This window comes from Marmota monax, unplaced genomic scaffold (genome assembly GCF_021218885.2).
Source record: "Marmota monax isolate L192 unplaced genomic scaffold, Marmota_monax_Labrador192_F-V1.1 WCK01_AAM20220418_F8-fsc00050, whole genome shotgun sequence".
NCBI lineage: Eukaryota > Metazoa > Chordata > Mammalia > Rodentia > Sciuridae > Marmota > Marmota monax.
In genome coordinates, this window is record NW_026694552.1 from 4,659,812 (window position 1) to 4,677,063 (window position 17,252).

The 17,252-nt window shown below is 37.0% G+C and overlaps 1 protein-coding gene across 1 annotated transcript; it reads left to right on the forward strand.

Annotated features, from left to right (window-relative positions):
- Positions 1-380: 380 nt before the first annotated feature.
- Positions 381-2,636, forward strand: LOC124076688 (glutamic acid-rich protein-like). The gene is made up of 2 exons (XM_046420747.2): positions 381-1,372; positions 2,499-2,636. The coding sequence occupies exons 1-2, from the start codon at positions 949-951 to the stop codon at positions 2,633-2,635; spliced, it is 561 nt and encodes a 186-aa protein (XP_046276703.1). The 5' UTR covers positions 381-948; the 3' UTR covers position 2,636.
- Positions 2,637-17,252: the final 14,616 nt, after the last annotated feature.

Below are 17,252 nucleotides of genomic sequence, written 5' to 3' on the forward strand. Positions count from 1 at the left end.
GTAATTGCAACACAAAGTCCTTGTTTGTTTACTCAGAAACTAGCCTATGAAACCTGTCCTTTATAATGTCTGTTATTGTTGCATTCAAACAGGTATCCATCCCTCCTTTTTTGTGCATTTTTCAGAGGCTTGGTGCAAATTTGGAAGCTTTCATTGAACGTTTTCCTGCTCTAGTTTTTTTTTTTCTTTGTTTTTTTTTTTTTAATTCTACCCAACCTTCTATTCTAACTGCATATATTTCAATTTTGTATGCTCTTTTATAAATAGTTTTAATAACATTAAAATATCTGCATTTGTTCCCCACCCTCAGATTCGTAAAACTGGATTGGATATGTGATTTCTTTTTTATGTCTGTCCCTCCTAGGTAGAAATCAGGAAAAATTCATAGTTCCTGTGTTTCAGGGTGCCAACATATTGGACTACTTTATTTTTGGCAATGATAGAATTTAAAGGATGGGACATACACTGTTCTAAATGTTAGCCCAAGAACCAAAGGACTCAAGAAAAAGGGAAACAAGTCCTGAACTCTAGGAACTGAGAACCTTGATCACTCATTGGACACAGATCATGTCAATCATCACTCTCAGCAAATGATCTTACAGCTCGTGAGAAAGAGGTGATCCTTTGTTGACACCTGTAATCTCTGCCCCCATCAACGGACATTCTGAATCTTTCCCATCTTTTCTGCCATCATCGCTGTGCCCAGAAGGGGTAAGTCACTCCTTGGTCTGCCCTCCGGCTCTTGTGGGGCCTCTACAGGAGCAGTCTCAGGCTGCTATTCCCTGTGCGAACACCTTCTCTAGTGCCCCCACCACGTCCCAGCATGCCCCGCGCCCAAAATCCTCCCCTCCATACCTCCGTCATACATTCACCTTAGGTGGCAGCCATTTTCATAGCCATCATCTTTGACACCAGATCTCATTACGTAACTAGTGTGTCTCACCTGTCATGTCTGAGACAACTAAAGGGCGAGAACCAGCCTTAGGGGGCCACAATGGAGCTGGAAGATGGGTGAATCCAGATCAGGAATACATGGAAGATGGTTTAGTGCCTGAAGAATGGGTAGACATAGCTGCCGGATTTGTGGCACCAATGGCTTTTCAAGCAGAGATGCAAGCCATTTGGGAGGAGGAGGAGGAGGAGGACGACGACGACGACGACGAAGAAGAAGAGGAGGAGGCCTGGCCAGATGTTGAGGATGTTGAGAGGGATGTACAGCTGATGGAAGAGGAAGAAGAAAACATCGAAGAGGGAGAAGACAATGAGGAGGAGGGAAAGGAGAAGGAAGAAGAAGATAGCCATGAAGAGTGGGTACACACTGAGGACAATGATGAGGAAAATGATCAGGAAATGGAAGAAGTCGCAGTTGTTGGTGAGTTATCTTTTGTGTGTTTTGGTCCTTGTGCTGGGATCTTGTCCTTTCTACGTATTATAATGATCTTATTACAGTAAGGCACCACACAGGCAATGGGGAAACCTGATGACCCACAAGAGAGTGCCAAGGTGTAGATGGGCAAATACCTACCCTGGGGGCAAGGGGACCTAGCAGCATTCTAGAAGGCAGAGGAACCAGCAGCAGATGCTGAGATTGAGGAGGGCAAGACCCAACAGATGTCTTAACTACAGGGAGCCTGGGGCATAGTGGACCCCAGGGAGTGGAAGTTACCAGGTCATTGCAACAAAGTACTTGGGCCTTTGAAGTCTCTGTTAGTAGCTGGCTCACTTGCAGGGCATGCTTATAGCTTGACTGTCCTTGGTAAGCAGGCCAGTGTTCTCAAAAAACCTTTGGCCCAATTTTCCCATGTAGAAGCCCAATTCTATAAATACCTTCCAGTCTTGAGAAAAATTATGTTGCCTTCTACCAATCTCTGATAAGAGATTGAAGATATTCAATGCAGTGTATGTGCCCATGGAAAATGAATGCTAGCAGGTACTAAGTGTTCAGGACGGATCTTAAGAGGAAATGTATGGAGAGTTTGAAGGCAAAGGGCAAACTAATGGTATACCCTGTTTTTGGCTGGTAGATTTTAAAAATGTGAAGATTCTTGGTAGGATAATCAAATAAAATGATGAACCGGTACTAGAGCATTTCAAAGATGCTAAAATTAGATTTTCATAGGTTGAGCAATCAAGTAATTTCACAATAGAATTTAAATCAAACAAATACTTATTCAGTAAATTTTTGACAGAAACATAACAAATGCAATCAGACCCAGATGATTCTGATCGCTTCTAGTCTGAAGGGCTAGATATAATCAGTAGCACAGGGTTGGGCTCTATTGGAAAGAGGGGAAAATATCACTGTGAAAACTACTGACCAGAAGAAATATGAGGGCCATGGAAATATTGTATCAACTACTAGGAAGGTCTCCAGATATTCTTTTTACAAAACATACTCCTGTCCTGAAGGTAGAGTCCTGGATGTTACTGCAAATTGTAAATTGAGCAATTTTTTTTGTCTGAGAAGCTGTGGCCTGTTTTATTCTTTACTATTCCAGTAGCTGAATATAAGTATGGCGACTCTGATGATGAGGCTCAAGAAGCAGAATGTGAAAAAGAGAAAGATGAGGATGACAATGAAAAACTGGAAGAAGATCCTAACAATAATTCAGAACCAGCTGAAAGCAGCCCCTAGAATCCAGGTATCTATGTGTAGCTTTGTGTATCACCTAACCATTCCTGGAAATATACCTGTTAAAATTTGGTAAACTAAACAAAAAAAATTCATGGAGACAGCATAAGCTTTTTCAATGGAAACCCAAGAATGATCTCTCAAAACAAAACAAGCATTTTTGATGTTTGAAAGTGAGAAATGAGGTGGCTGTGATCAGAACATAAAATTCTGATTATGCATGAGCACTTTAATACCCAAGGATCTGGGTTATAAGAGGAAACTGAGTTGATTTTGCCTTTTGAGACAACATACATTGACTATTTTCTCAGATTTTGAAATCTAAATGCATGTTAATGGTGTACATTTATCAATTATCTCTTATTTCTTCCCACAGTTTGAAAGCAGAGAACTAAAAGAAGGAAGAAGCAGTGAATTTGTAACAGATTTAAGATTTTCTGATTTTTAGTCGCACATGAGAAATTTATCAACACTGATTTTGTTGAAGTTCATCACCCAAAAAGTGATGTACACTGTTCTTCTTCTATGCTTTTTGGATATATTTGACAGCATTTGTTCTGTTCAAAAATAAAATGTTTTTGAAATGAATAAGCTAAAGACTGATAAATAACACAAACTCAAATCTTGATGTATTTTTCTTGTTGTTTTGGCCACCAGTCATTGAAGGGGATCGCTTTCAAGATCCTGTCAAGAGGGACTCTTGGGGCTGGGATTGTGGCTCAGCAGTAGAGTACTCACCTAGAATGGGCAAAGCCCTGGGTTCGATGCTCAGAACCACATAAAAATAAATAAATAAAGGTATTTTGTCCAAATCCAACTAAAAAATAAGTATTTTTTAAAAAAGAGGAACCCTTGTTCTACATCCCATGCTTTAGAGACCCCTCTTGGTTCTCTCCATGCTATACCATTCCCACAGGACCAGGAGCCCAGTTTGTGGATCCAAAGGAATATATGCATACTCAGAGTCCTTATCCACTCCAGTTTATCCTCAAGATAATTGGGACCCCTACGTTCTTTACCCATCTGGTCTCAGGTCTGTTTCTACCACCATGTATACTTCTCTACATTGTCCTTTGGAGAAATAACTGATGGTATATACATTCATACATGGCTATGGGCTAGCTATACATAGGGGACAAGTGATGAAAGGGTAAACACAGTAAATGAGTTTTGTCATGGCAGGGGATGAAACTCAGGTTGGGAAGATAAAGAGTACTGGCTTACCTATGCTCATGGGCTTAGAATGGTGGTAATAGTTCTTCCCATACCGATCATACAGAAGGTAGAGTAGTCCAGGAATTCTGAATTAAAATCTGACTTTTCAGATTGTTAGAATGATATATTAGTTCTGGAAGGAGATACAGAAAATGTTATTTAACAGTTTATTAGTTGATTTAAACATTTTAAATTCTTAGGTATAGGACATGTATGCTTCCAAATGATTTCTTGCCCTAAACCCTGCAATTTTTTACAAATATTATAGGTTGGCTATGTTAAATATTTGGTCTACTCATTCCCCCCTTGGGCTTATTGACCCTCTCTTGGCCCCGTCTTGGTGTTTTTCACTGCTGCATGCTAACCACATGACTAGCTTAGAAGAACCAGATGGACTTTTGGCTTTGCATTTGTGCCACAACCAATGTTCTAATCATAGTATTCTTCATCTGGAACTCCCCTTCTCATATAGAGAAGTATTGCAAATACTTTAAAACATATAGCTTAAGAAACTGGCTGCCCTCATTCCTGATACATGAACTACATGAGTTCTCTGCCTCTGTTTTGTGACTATCACTGATGTCCAATAGGAATTGAAAACTTGGTCAGGCTAAGAAGTTTCCATTCCTACATTGGTAGCAGATTCTGTCCACATAATGGTAGTTCTTGAGTCTAAGCTCAAGACAGTTTTGGGTAACTAGGACATTCAAACTCAGAAGATGGCATGCTATCATGAATAGCATGATAGCATCTTGATGAAAGATACCTACTACAGCACTAATAAACATGAAAAAGGCTGGCACTTTAAGATATGGAATAATCTTTTAAAGAATTGATTAATAAGTTTGATAGAAATACTATTTCTGCCATGGTAGCCTGAGGAGCTCTGCTGATCCTTTCCCCAGGTAAACCTGTGAAAATCACTTTTTTAAAAAGCCCAATTATATAACTTCTCTTAAAATGGTCTTAAGGTCATACAGCAAGCAAACAAACATTTACTCAAGGAAAGCTACTGAAATTTTGGGAAGAATAGTGAGTGTGGGTATCCTAAACTAGGTACATATTTTCTATTCCTTCCTCTAATTTCAGCAAGATGGAAATTCAAGGTTAGTGCAGTCAAGAAAACAGGATTTATCTCCTCCTGCCCTTCTGTCCACAATGACCTTTATTTTTGCAATATCTTTATTTATTTTTATGTGATTCTGAAGATCAAACCCAGTGTCTCACACATGCTTGGCAAGTGCTCTACCACTAAGCCACAACCCCAGCCCCTCCAGAATGATCTTACCAGAAAGAAATGACCACTAGCATTTCTCATCTTGCTCCCAGCTACCTTTGCTGAGGCTGAGTTTCAGGTGAGTCCAGTTTAGAATAGAGATTCACATCTTTCATGCAGCCTCCACTTGCAGGATGGATGATTTACACAGCACTGCTGAGAATATTAGGCCCCCAATCTGGTAAGAGATTTTTCACTGGGAGAGATAACAAAGAAAACCAAGTACTTCCCCCTATTGAATGCACAGCTCCTTGATTACAAAGTGTCTGCTCCCATTACCAGATCCAGATTCATACCTAAGCAATTTTGCCCAGGGAAAAAATCAGGTCATTTAATAGAGTTATGTATCTCTTCCCAAAGAAAGTGAACCCATTTGCAATGGAGTGTGAAAAGTTAAAGTTTATGGATCTCAAAAATAATGGAGTTTGTGATTGAGAGGAATTAAGAAGAAATTGATAGAATCATTAAAAATAAAAGTATCAGCAAGCAAGCTTATGACAGGAACCAGGTTAAGAGCTAAGAAGACCTTCTCCATTTGGAGTCAGAAAAAAAAATTAACATAGCCTAAAAATCTATCCCTTCAAAGGATCCTGGATTTAATTGGATCAGTAGGTTGAGCGATGTATGCTTTACATGGCAATTAATGGAGAGTAACAGCTGAATGTGGTCAGGGAAAGGGATAATCAAAGGGAGCAGTGCCCAAACCACCATCATCCCAGGGTGCCTGGGCATACCCAAGCCTGTGCTTCCTGAAGAGGATCATCAGAGTTTTTATGCCTTGGGGGAAGGGAATAGACTTCACCAAAATAATACAATCAGCCAGTCACTAAACAAAAAGCAAATAACAGTATCAAGCCCCAGAAGTTCAGGTTTAACACATAACCATTGTATTTATGCTCAGAGTGAACAAGCAGGAACTGTGGAACCAGACTTTGGAGTAAAAAAATTAAGATGACCCTAGTTCCATCAGGATGATATGATTGGTTTGTTTGAATAATTTTGCAGTCTGGCAAGGAAAGGAAGTTCACTAGGTTGATGACTGGGTGGAGTACAGCTGAATAGGCTGATAGGTGAACTTGCCTGGTGAAAAGACTTTCCCACTGACTGGGGTAATATCAGACAAGAGTAAAGGAAATACTAACTAGTCATTCGAGGCACTGTGAGGCTCAAACTGTCAAGACAATATATTAAATTTTAAGCATAACAATGGAAAAAAATAAGTGGTCAAAATACACTGACGGAATTTCCATTTGCGACCCTGAATGTACAGCACAGAATGGCAGTAGGTAAAAACAGGCTGAAAGAGATGGTTATATCACTGCTTCAGGCTAACAGAAAAGACACCACACATTGAGCTGTCAGGACCATTGCCATAGCCTGAGGACACTTCTCTATTGCCACAGTTAGTTTACAATGAGCTACCCATAAAAGATGAGGCTGAAAACATGGAAAGGTTCTCAGCAATCTAATTACATCCAAACACAATGTACTACCAAAGAGCAAATATAGGTTGTTGATAGTCTGCCTTCAGGAGAATAAAAATTGCCAAAGAATGAAACCAGCTTGTTAACTTCAAGTTTTTAAAATCATTATAGGAAGCACAACCAAGAAAGATAAAATCCTTTAAAATATGGTAGAATTGGGCATGATATAGATAATAATTTGATTTCATAAACACTAAGAGCAGGAAAAAAGCCTAAAAAACAAGTAAGTTAAAAGCTGGTATTTATGAAATGATAAATCAACACAGTGTAAAATTAGAGGATAATCCTTCCTCTGGAAATCTTCCAAGACCTACATTTTGTAAACGTGTATTTCTCTTGTCTTTTTTTTTTTTTTTTTTTTAATTTTTTTTTATTGGTTGTTCAAAACATTATAAAGCTCTTCACATATCATATTTCATACATTAGATTCAAGTTGGTTATGAACTCCCAATTTTACCCCAAATACAGATTGCAGAATCACATCGGTTACACATCCACATTTTTACATAATGCCCTATTAGTAACTGTTGTATTCTGCTACCTTTCCTATCCTCTACCATCCCCCCTCCCTCCCCTCCCATCTTCTCTCTCTACCCCATCCACTGTAATTCATATCTCTCCTTGTTTATTTTCCCATTCCCCTCACAACCTCTTATATGTAATTTTGTATAACAATGAGGGTCTCCCTCCATTACCATGCAATTTCCCTTTTCTCTCCCTTTCCATCCCACCTCATGTATCTGTTTAATGTTAATCTTTTCTTCCTGCTCTTCCTCCCTGCTCTGTTCTTAGTTGCTCTCCTTATATCAAAGAAGACATTTGGTATTTGTTTTTTAGGGATTGGCTAGCTTCACTAAGCATAATCTGCTCTAGTGCCATCCATTTCCCTGCAAATTCTATGATTTTGTCATTTTTTAGTGCTGCGTAATACTCCATGGTGTATAAATGCCACATTTTTTTTATCCATTCATCTATTGAAGGGCATCTGGGTTGGTTCCACAGTCTAGCAATTGTGAATTGTGCTGCTATGAACATCGATGTAGCAGTATCCCTGTAGTACGCTCTTTTAAGGTCTTCAGGGAAAAGTCCAAGAAGGGCAATAGCTGGGTCAAATGGTGGTTCCATTCCCAGCTTTCCCAGGAGTCTCCATACTGTTTTCCAGATTGGCCGCACCAGTTTGCAGTCCCACCAGCAATGTACAAGAGTACCCTTTTCCCCACATCCTCTCCAGCACTTGTTGTTGTTTGACTTCATAATGGCTGCCAATCTTACTGGAGTGAGATGGTATCTTAGGGTGGTTTTGATTTGCATTTCTCTGACTGCTAGAGATGGTGAGCATTTTTTCATGTACTTGTTGATTGATTGTATGTCCTCCTCTGAGAAGTGTCTGTTCAGGTCTTTGGCCCATTTGTTGATTGGGTTATTTGTTTTCTTATTGTTTAATTTTTTGAGTTCTTTGTATACTCTGGATATTAGGGCTCTATCTGAAGTGTGAGGAGTAAAAATTTGTTCCCATGATGTAGGCTCCCTATTTACCTCTTTTATTGTTTCTCTTGCTGAGAGAAAACTTTTCAGTTTAAGTAAGTCCCATTTGTTGATTTTTGTTATCAACTTTTGTGCTATGGGTGTCCTATTAAGGAATTTGGAGCCCGACCCTACAATATGTAGATCGGAGCCAACTTTTTCTTCTATCAGACGCAGAGTCTCTGATTTGATATCTAGCTCCTTGATCCACTTTGAGTTAACTTTTGTGCATGGCGAGAGGAGGGGATTCAGTTTCATTTTGTTGCATATGGATTTCCAGTTTTCCCAGCACCATTTGTTGAAGATGCTATCCTCCCTCCATTGCATGCTTTTAGCTCCTTTATCAAATATAAGATAGTTGTAGCTTTGTGGATTAGTCTCTGTGTCCTCTATTCTGTACCATTGGTCCACCTGCCTGTTTTGGTACCAGTACCATGCTGTTTTTGTTACTATTGCTCTGTAATATAGTTTTAAGTCTGGTATCGCTATACCGCCTGATTCACACTTCCTGCTTAGAATTGCTTTTGCTATTCTGGGTCTTTTATTTTTCCATATGAATTTCATGATTGCTTTATCCATTTCTACAAGAAATGCCGTTGGGATTTTGATTGGCATTGCATTAAACCTATAGAGAACTTTTGGTAATATCGCCATTTTGATGATGTTACTTCTGCCTATCCATGAACAGGGTATATTTTTCCATCTTCTAATATCTTCTTCTACTTCTCTTTTTAGGGTTTTGTAGTTTTCATTATATAAATCTTTCACCTCTCTTGTTAGGTTGATTCCCAAGTATTTTATTTTTTTTGAGGATATTGTGAATGGAGTGTTTTTCCTCATTTCCGTTTCAGAAGTTTTGTCGCTGACAGTAGACCAACGCCAAGACACATTGTTATGAAGATATCCAATATACAGAACAAAGAGAAAATACTAAAAGCTACAAGAGAAAGGAGGCAGATTACATTCAGGGGTAAACCAATAAGGTTAACAACGGATTTTTCATCACAGACGCTGAAAGCGAGAAGATCCTGGAACAACGTATTTCAAACACTGAAAGACAATGGATGCCAACCAAGAATTCTGTATCCAGCAAAATTAAGCTTCAGGTACGATAACGAAATAAAAATCTTTCATGACAAACAAAAGCTAAAAGAATTTGCAGCCAGAAAACCAGCATTGCAAAGCATCTTGAGCAAAACACTACACGAGGAAGAAATGAAAAACAATAACCAAAACCATCAGTGGGAAGTGCCTCTATAAAGACAGAGGGCGGGGGGAAAGCTAACCATGGAGAAACAAACTAAATTAAAAAAAAAAAAAAAGAAGAAGATAAATAATCAAACATGGCTGGAAGTACAAACCATATATCAATAGTAACTCTAAACATTAATGGCTTAAACTCTCCAATAAAGCGACATAGGCTGGTAACATGGATTAAAAAAACAAATCCAACAATATGCTGCCTCCAGGAGACACATCTGATTGGAAAAGACATACACAGGCTGAAGGTGAAAGGTTGGGAAAAAATATACCATGCACACGGTCCTCGTAAGCAAGCAGGGGTGGCCATCCTCATATCGAATAAAATTGACTTCAAGACTAAATTAATCAAAAGGGATAAGGAAGGACATTATATACTGTTAAAAGGAACCATTTACCAACAAGACATAACAATTATCAATATTTATGCACCAAATAATGGTGCTGCGACGTTCATAAAACAAATTCTCCTCAAGTTCAAGAATCAAATAGACCACAACACAATAATTATGGGTGACTTCAACACACCTCTCTCACAATTGGACAGATCCTCCAAACAAAAGCTGAATAAAGAAACTATAGAACTCAATATCACAATCAACAACCTAGACTTAACCGACATATATAGAATATATCAACCATCATCAAGTGGATATACTTTTTTCTCAGCAGCACATGGATCCTCCTCAAAAATAGACCATATATTATGCCATAGGGCAACCCTCAGTAAATATACAGGGGTGGAGATAATACCATGCATTTTATCTGATCATAATGGAATGAAACTGGAAATCAATGATAAAAGACGGAAGGAAAAATCCTACATCACATGGAAAATGAACAATATGTTACTGAATGATCAATGGGTTACAGAAGACATAAAGGAAGAAATCAAAAAATTCTTAGAGATAAATGAAAATACAGACACAACATATCGGAATCTATGGGACACAATGAAAGCAGTTTTAAGAGGGAAATTCATCGCTTGGAGGTCATTCCTCAAAAAAAGGAAAAACCAACAAATAAATGAGCTCACACTTCATCTCAAAGCCCTAGAAAAGGAAGAGCAAAACAACAGCAAATGTAGCAGAAGGCAAGAAATAATTAAAATCAGAGCGGAAATCAATGAAATTGAAACAAAAGAAACTATTGAAAAAATTAACAAAACTAAAAGTTGGTTCTTTGAAAAAATAAATAAGATCGACAGACCCTTAGCCATGCTAACGAAGAGAAGAAGAGAGAGAACTCAAATCACTAACATACGGGATGAAAAAGGCAATATCACAACAGACACTACAGAAATACAGAAGACAATTAGAAATTATTTTGAAAACCTATATTCCAATAAAATAGAAGATAGTGAAGACATTGATAAATTCCTTAAGTCATATGATTTGCCCAGACTGAGTCAGGAGGATACTCACAACTTAAACAGACCAATAACAATAGATGAAATAGAAGAAGCAATCAAAAGACTTCCAACCAAGAAAAGCCCAGGACCGGATGGGTATACAGCGGAGTTTTACAAAACCTTTAAGGAAGAATTAATACCAATACTTTTCAAGTTATTTCAGGAAATAGAAAAAGAAGGAGCTCTGACAAATTCATTCTATGAGGCCAACATCACCCTGATTCCGAAACCAGACAAAGACACCTCAAAGAAAGAAAACTACAGACCAATATCTCTGATGAACATAGATGCAAAAATCCTCAATAAAATTCTGGCGAACCGGATACAAAGGCACATCAAAAAAATTGTGCACCATGATCAAGTTGGATTCATCCCTGGGATGCAAGGATGGTTCAATATACGGAAATCAATAAATGTTATTCACCACATCAATAGACTTAAAAATAAGAACCATATGATCATCTCAATAGACGCAGAAAAAGCATTCGACAAAGTACAGCATCCCTTTATGTTCAAAACATTAGAAAAACTAGGGATAACAGGAACTTACCTCGACATTGTAAAAGCTATCTATGCTAAGCCTCAGGCTAGCATCATTCTCAATGGAGAAAAATTGAAGGCATTCCCCCTAAAATCTGGAACAAGACAGGGATGCCCTCTATCACCACTTCTATTCAATATAGTTCTCGAAACACTGGCCAGAGCAATTAGACAGACGAAAGAAATTAAAGGCATAAAAATAGGAAAGGAAGAACTTAAATTATCACTATTTGCAGATGACATGATTCTATACCTAGCAGACCCAAAAGGGTCTACAAAAAAACTACTAGAACTAATAAATGAATTCAGCAAAGTGGCAGGTATTTCTCTTGTCTTGAAGGGTTTTTTTCACAAATAAATAAAAATAAAACATCAGGATCAGATCTCCAGGGCAGGCTATGAAAGTTGAAGAGCTAGTAAAACAACTTTATATGGAACAGGTGGAGAAAAATGCTACTGATAAACTACAGTATCAACTAATGGAGCAGCTTTCTCAAATCAAGCAGTTCAAATGAGGCTGTTGATAAATAATAGTTTAGAAAAGTGTGAGAAGCAGTTAATTGTGATAGCCTACCCTTTAGGCACAAACAACTCCAGATAGTTTTTATTCATTAGCTCATGCAAAGGCCACCTATGAATAAGACTGGAGAGCAATTGACCCTTATTATTTCCTCAAGCACTGATAAAAGAAAAACTAAATAGTAGACCTATTCTTCCATTGAAAACAAAAAGCACAGCAGAATTCTGCCTATTTTTAGGTCTGGATGAAACACTAATTCAGTATAGTCCATCTAAATAAGCTAGGAGATGCATCATTTGCTTTCCCAATTCTTTTCATGATATTGTTTATCATGTTTATTTGAAATTAAGACCATATTTCAGAGAAGTTCTGAAATAAATTTCTCAAAATTGCAACAGTCTTATTAAAGTTTCTACCAGGTATATGCCAATAGGTTACTGCACATTTTAGACTTCAAAATTCACCTAGTCAGATACCAGCCTTTCTGTGAAAATTATATTTGTGTACAAGGAAACCACATAGGGGAGTTATCCTTGGAAGAGATCTTTCAAAAACAATAACAGCTGGGCACAGTGGTGCATGCCTATAATTCCAGAAGCTCTGGGAACAGAGACAGGTGGATTCTGAGTTCAAAGCCAACCTCAGCAACAGTGAGGCACTAAGCTCAGTAGTCCAGTGCCCCTGAATTCAATTTCCAGTACCAAAATAAATAAATAAATAAATAAATAACACTTGGCAACCCACTACAAATCTCTACATGTAAACCTTTAAGTGGAATCCCTACAGAAAGTCAGTTTATAGATAAAAATGCTAATGAACTCCTAAAATAGGTTTCATTTCTGAAGATTCATATAAAACAAAATTAATATATTTGACCTCACATCAAAGACAGATTTCACTTGCATGATTTTCTGTCCCCAGAATAAATATGAAGATTTGTCAAATCACTGAAGGAGAGAGAATGTAGGGTCCTTTTGATTTAACACACAAATATTGTCATTACTACTGAAATTTTGCATTTTGTACATCACCTTGATCTCCTATACTTTGGTGTCCAATAATAATCAATGGTTACTGAAGTCCATTTCAGTAGGTAGTAAAACTAAGCAAAAGAGACTTTAGACCAAGTTCAGCTCTAATAAAGTTACTTATGTATAAACATCCTAGTTTATAATTTTATTTATAAAATCTTATAATTTTATTTAGAAGGATATGCACTTTTATTCTAGTTCTATAATAGCTGAAATCTTTTTTAAAAACAGAAATCTTACTTAGAACAGTTAAGAATATATGAATGTCTGACATTCAAAAGATTATTTTGGGGGGCAGTGGACCAGGGATTGAACTCACGGCCACACAACCACTGAGCCACATCCCCAGCCTTATTTTGTATATTTAGAGACAGGGTCTCACTGAGTTGCTTATCATCTAGCTTTGGCTGAGGCTGGCTTTGAACTCACGATCCTCCTGCCTCAGCCTCCCAGCTGCTGGGATTACAGGCGTGTGCCACACGCCTGGCTAGATTTAAGCCATATGTTGGTATGCATTCCAAATGGTAATGTCAGATATAATGGATAAAAGTACACCTGACTTCCCCATGCTCACTAATTTTTGAAAAAGAGAGCTTGGCCATCTCTTGGGCTTGATTGGTTTTTCCTGCCTTTCATTTCCTCCAGGAATGAAGTATTCAGCATAGTGACTTGATATATTTAGTTATTTTGTATGGAGTGATAGTTATATCTGTTGTGCTCTAGGTCGCAGTCAATTCAAAATTGTGTGTAACAGCCTTGGAAACTATTAATACTTATACATAATTCTGTGGCACAACACACTCAAGTCACCAGCACAGTTAATAGGATCTTTCTTATGGTGGTTACAATGTTATATGAAAATAGCCTTTCACACTTGATTCTCTAGTGGAATAAAGAAAGGGAATTGAGGGAGAGGGAAGAGAGATGGGAAAGGAAAGGAAATGCAAAATGAAATTGACCAAACTATGCTTTGTGCAAATATAAATATATCACAATGAAGTCCACTTTTATGTATAACTATAATGCACCAATTAAAAATAAATTAATAGAAGGAAGACCAATAGAGTAGAAGAATAGGATCAGGAGAGGAACGAAGGGAGAAGACGGGGTAGTACTGGGGATTGAAAGGGAGTAAATTATGATTATATATATATATATATATATATATATATATATATATATATAGATGTCAAAATGAACCTCAAAATAATGTATACCTATAATGAACTAACAACTTTTTAAAGACTTGATCCTCTAAAAAAAGCTACCATAAGAGGTTGATATTTTTAAGGAAGCATATAATGTATTTAGGGGGAGGCTTTTTTAGAAAATGTACTATATAAAAGTTAGTATGCTTTTGCCTCTTGACTGCATTAACTTTCCATGAGCTCAGAATATTTTTGTGTAAAGAATGTCAAAGAACAGCATTTTTTTCCTAAAGAGGAGTTTTATATTTTGAATGATTGTAAAGAAAGTACAGTATTGGAAATTAAATGCAGACAACTGATAATCCAGGAGTATGTTAATTATTTTTATGCATGTTACAAGCAGCTTATTTATACATATTAGATTCTGCTTCATTTTCAAATGAATTCTTAAAATGAAGAAGTCTTCTTCTTATTTTAAAGGCATGTGTTATGTCAATTTTCAATGTATTAATAAAAAATTTTTACTTTACATCAAGTTCATTGTTTTCATACAGTATTATCTGTTGGGTATATAGTTAACACATTGTGTCACTGAACTTTTTAAAACTACAGTAATAGACCAAGTCTGATTAATGGAAAATTTATTCATTAGAAAATCATGTGGACTTAAAAAACAATCCAAAGCATTTATAATTCAGAATAATATTTTTTTTAATTTAAGAAGGGGTATATTTCTTGCAGAAAATGATATTTTAAATTTGTTTTAATTAGAATCTTTGAAATACATTCATTTTTATGACATCTAGACTTCTTTATGCTTTTTGTCTTTTGTCTTTTTTTTTGTAGTTGTAGATGGACAGAATGACTGTATTTTATTTATTTATTTTTATGTGGGGCTAAGGATCCAACCCAATGCTTCACACATGCTAGCCAAGTTCTCTGCCATTGAGCTCCAGCCTCGGCCCTATCTTTTGTCTTTCTTGAAATAAAGTGCACATAATGACATTGTTATGGTTTAGATATTTGGTGTCCCACAAAGGCTCATGTGTGATACAATGCCAGATGGTTTAGAGGTGAAATGATTGGATTGTGGGGGTCTTGACATAATCAGTGCATTAACCTCTTATAGGGAGTGGTCACTGTACGTAGGTAGGATGTAACTGGAGGAGGTGGGTCCATGGGAATGTGCCCATATGGGTTTATAATTTGTCTGTGAGGGGATCCCCCACATTCCTGGTAATGGTCTGAAATGCTTCTCTCCAGCACACACTTCTGCCATGATCTTCAGCCAAACTTCAAGCCCTGAAGAATGGAATCAGCCATCTGTGGACTAAGACCTCTGAAACCATGAGCCCCAAATTAAACTTTCCCCCATCTAAGATTGTTCTTGTCAGGTCCATTGGTCATAGCAGCATAAAAGCTGACTAAAACAGACATTTCTTAAAAAGCAACTATCTGTGAGAGCAAACAATGTCAGTGACTTTAATGAGCCATTATATATGTATGTTGGAAGAACTGTAAGAATAATGGCTAAAGAAGTAAATGTATGTATGACAGACAACAAAACCTCATCAAAAACTGAATAGTAAGAAATTATTAAAAAGAACCATATAGAAATTCTGGAACTGAAAATACAATAAATGAAATGAATTATTCATTATAGATGCTCAACAATAGGTTACAACTGCCAGAAGAAAGAATTATTAAAGTTGAAGGTAGATTCATTCTCATAAGAGAAATAAAAAGAATAAATATAAATTAACAGAGTCTCAGAGAAATGGGAGAGAACATCAAGTTCACCAATGTGCATGTGATGGGAGTGCTAGGATCGGGAGAGGGGAAGGAATAGAGGAGAATAAAAGTATTTGAAGAAACAATAGTTGAAAATTTCCCAACTTCATGAAAAATATTAATGTACATACCCAGGAAGCCCAAGTTACTCAAAGTAGGATAAATGCAAAGAGATACAAAAGAGATGTTTTCAGTAAAGACAGTGAAATCTAAAATTGAGGAGAAAATCTTGAAATCAGCAAAACAATGTAAAATGTTTTCTCTGATATGTGGAAGCTAGTTCAAAATAAGGGAATATATATAAAAAAATGAGAGAGAAAGGGAAAAAGGAGGGGTATCTCCATCAAAATAGAAGGAAGACTGGAAGATTAGATGAAGGGGACTGAGGGGGAGAGAGAAGGGATGGGATAAAGGGAGAACACAAGAATGATTCTGACCTTACTTTCCTATGTACCTATATTAATCCTATATTAATAATATACCACAGTGGATCACACCATTGTGTACATCCACAAGACACTAAGGGAGGGAGGGAGGGAGAGAGAGAGAGAGAGAGAGAGAGAGAGAGAGAGAGAGAGAGAGAGAGAAGGAAGGAAAAAGAAGCCATGGAAGTCAGGATAACTTGTGAAGATTCTCAAAGGAAAAATAAAATGTGAACCAAGAAACCAAGAATTCCATAACAATCAAGGCAGTCTCCCAAAAATTCAGGTGAAACAAATATATCAGAGAACAACAAAAAATGTACATATTTTTTTACTAGCCCACTTATCACACAAAAATGCTAAAGGCTGACATTGTGTCACCTTGGATAATTTGAATCCTCACACACAAAAGAGATACCACTAAGAGTAATTTTCTAATTATAAAAATACATTTATTCTTCTTTCTTAACAGATCTACAATATGGAAAAAAATATAGTTTGGTCTATAATATGTAACATTTGTCAATAACAGCACAAATATGATAGGAGCAAGAAATATCTCCATATGGTAACTTGAATTTATAGGAATAAATTAAGAGAAACATCAAAAATAAGTAATAAGGTGTATCCATTCTGTTAATGTAACAAAATGTCTGAGATAATCATCTTAAAAAGAGAAAATGATTCATTTTAGCTCATAGTTTTAGTTCATGGTATGTTGGTCCCACGCTTTGGTGCCTGTAAGGAGGCAGCACATCTTGGTGGGGCGTGCATGATGGATCAAAATGGTTCACCACATCACCAGAAAGAAAAGAAAAAATATAGGAGAGAGACCAAGAGGCCAGGGTCCCATAATCCCCTTTGAGGGATTACCCCAAGTGACATAACTTCTTCCACTAGGCCTCATTTTTAAGGGTTTCACTACCTCTCAATAGTGCCATAAATTATATACTAACCCTTTAACACATGGGCCTTTAGAAAACATTCCAGATCCAAAC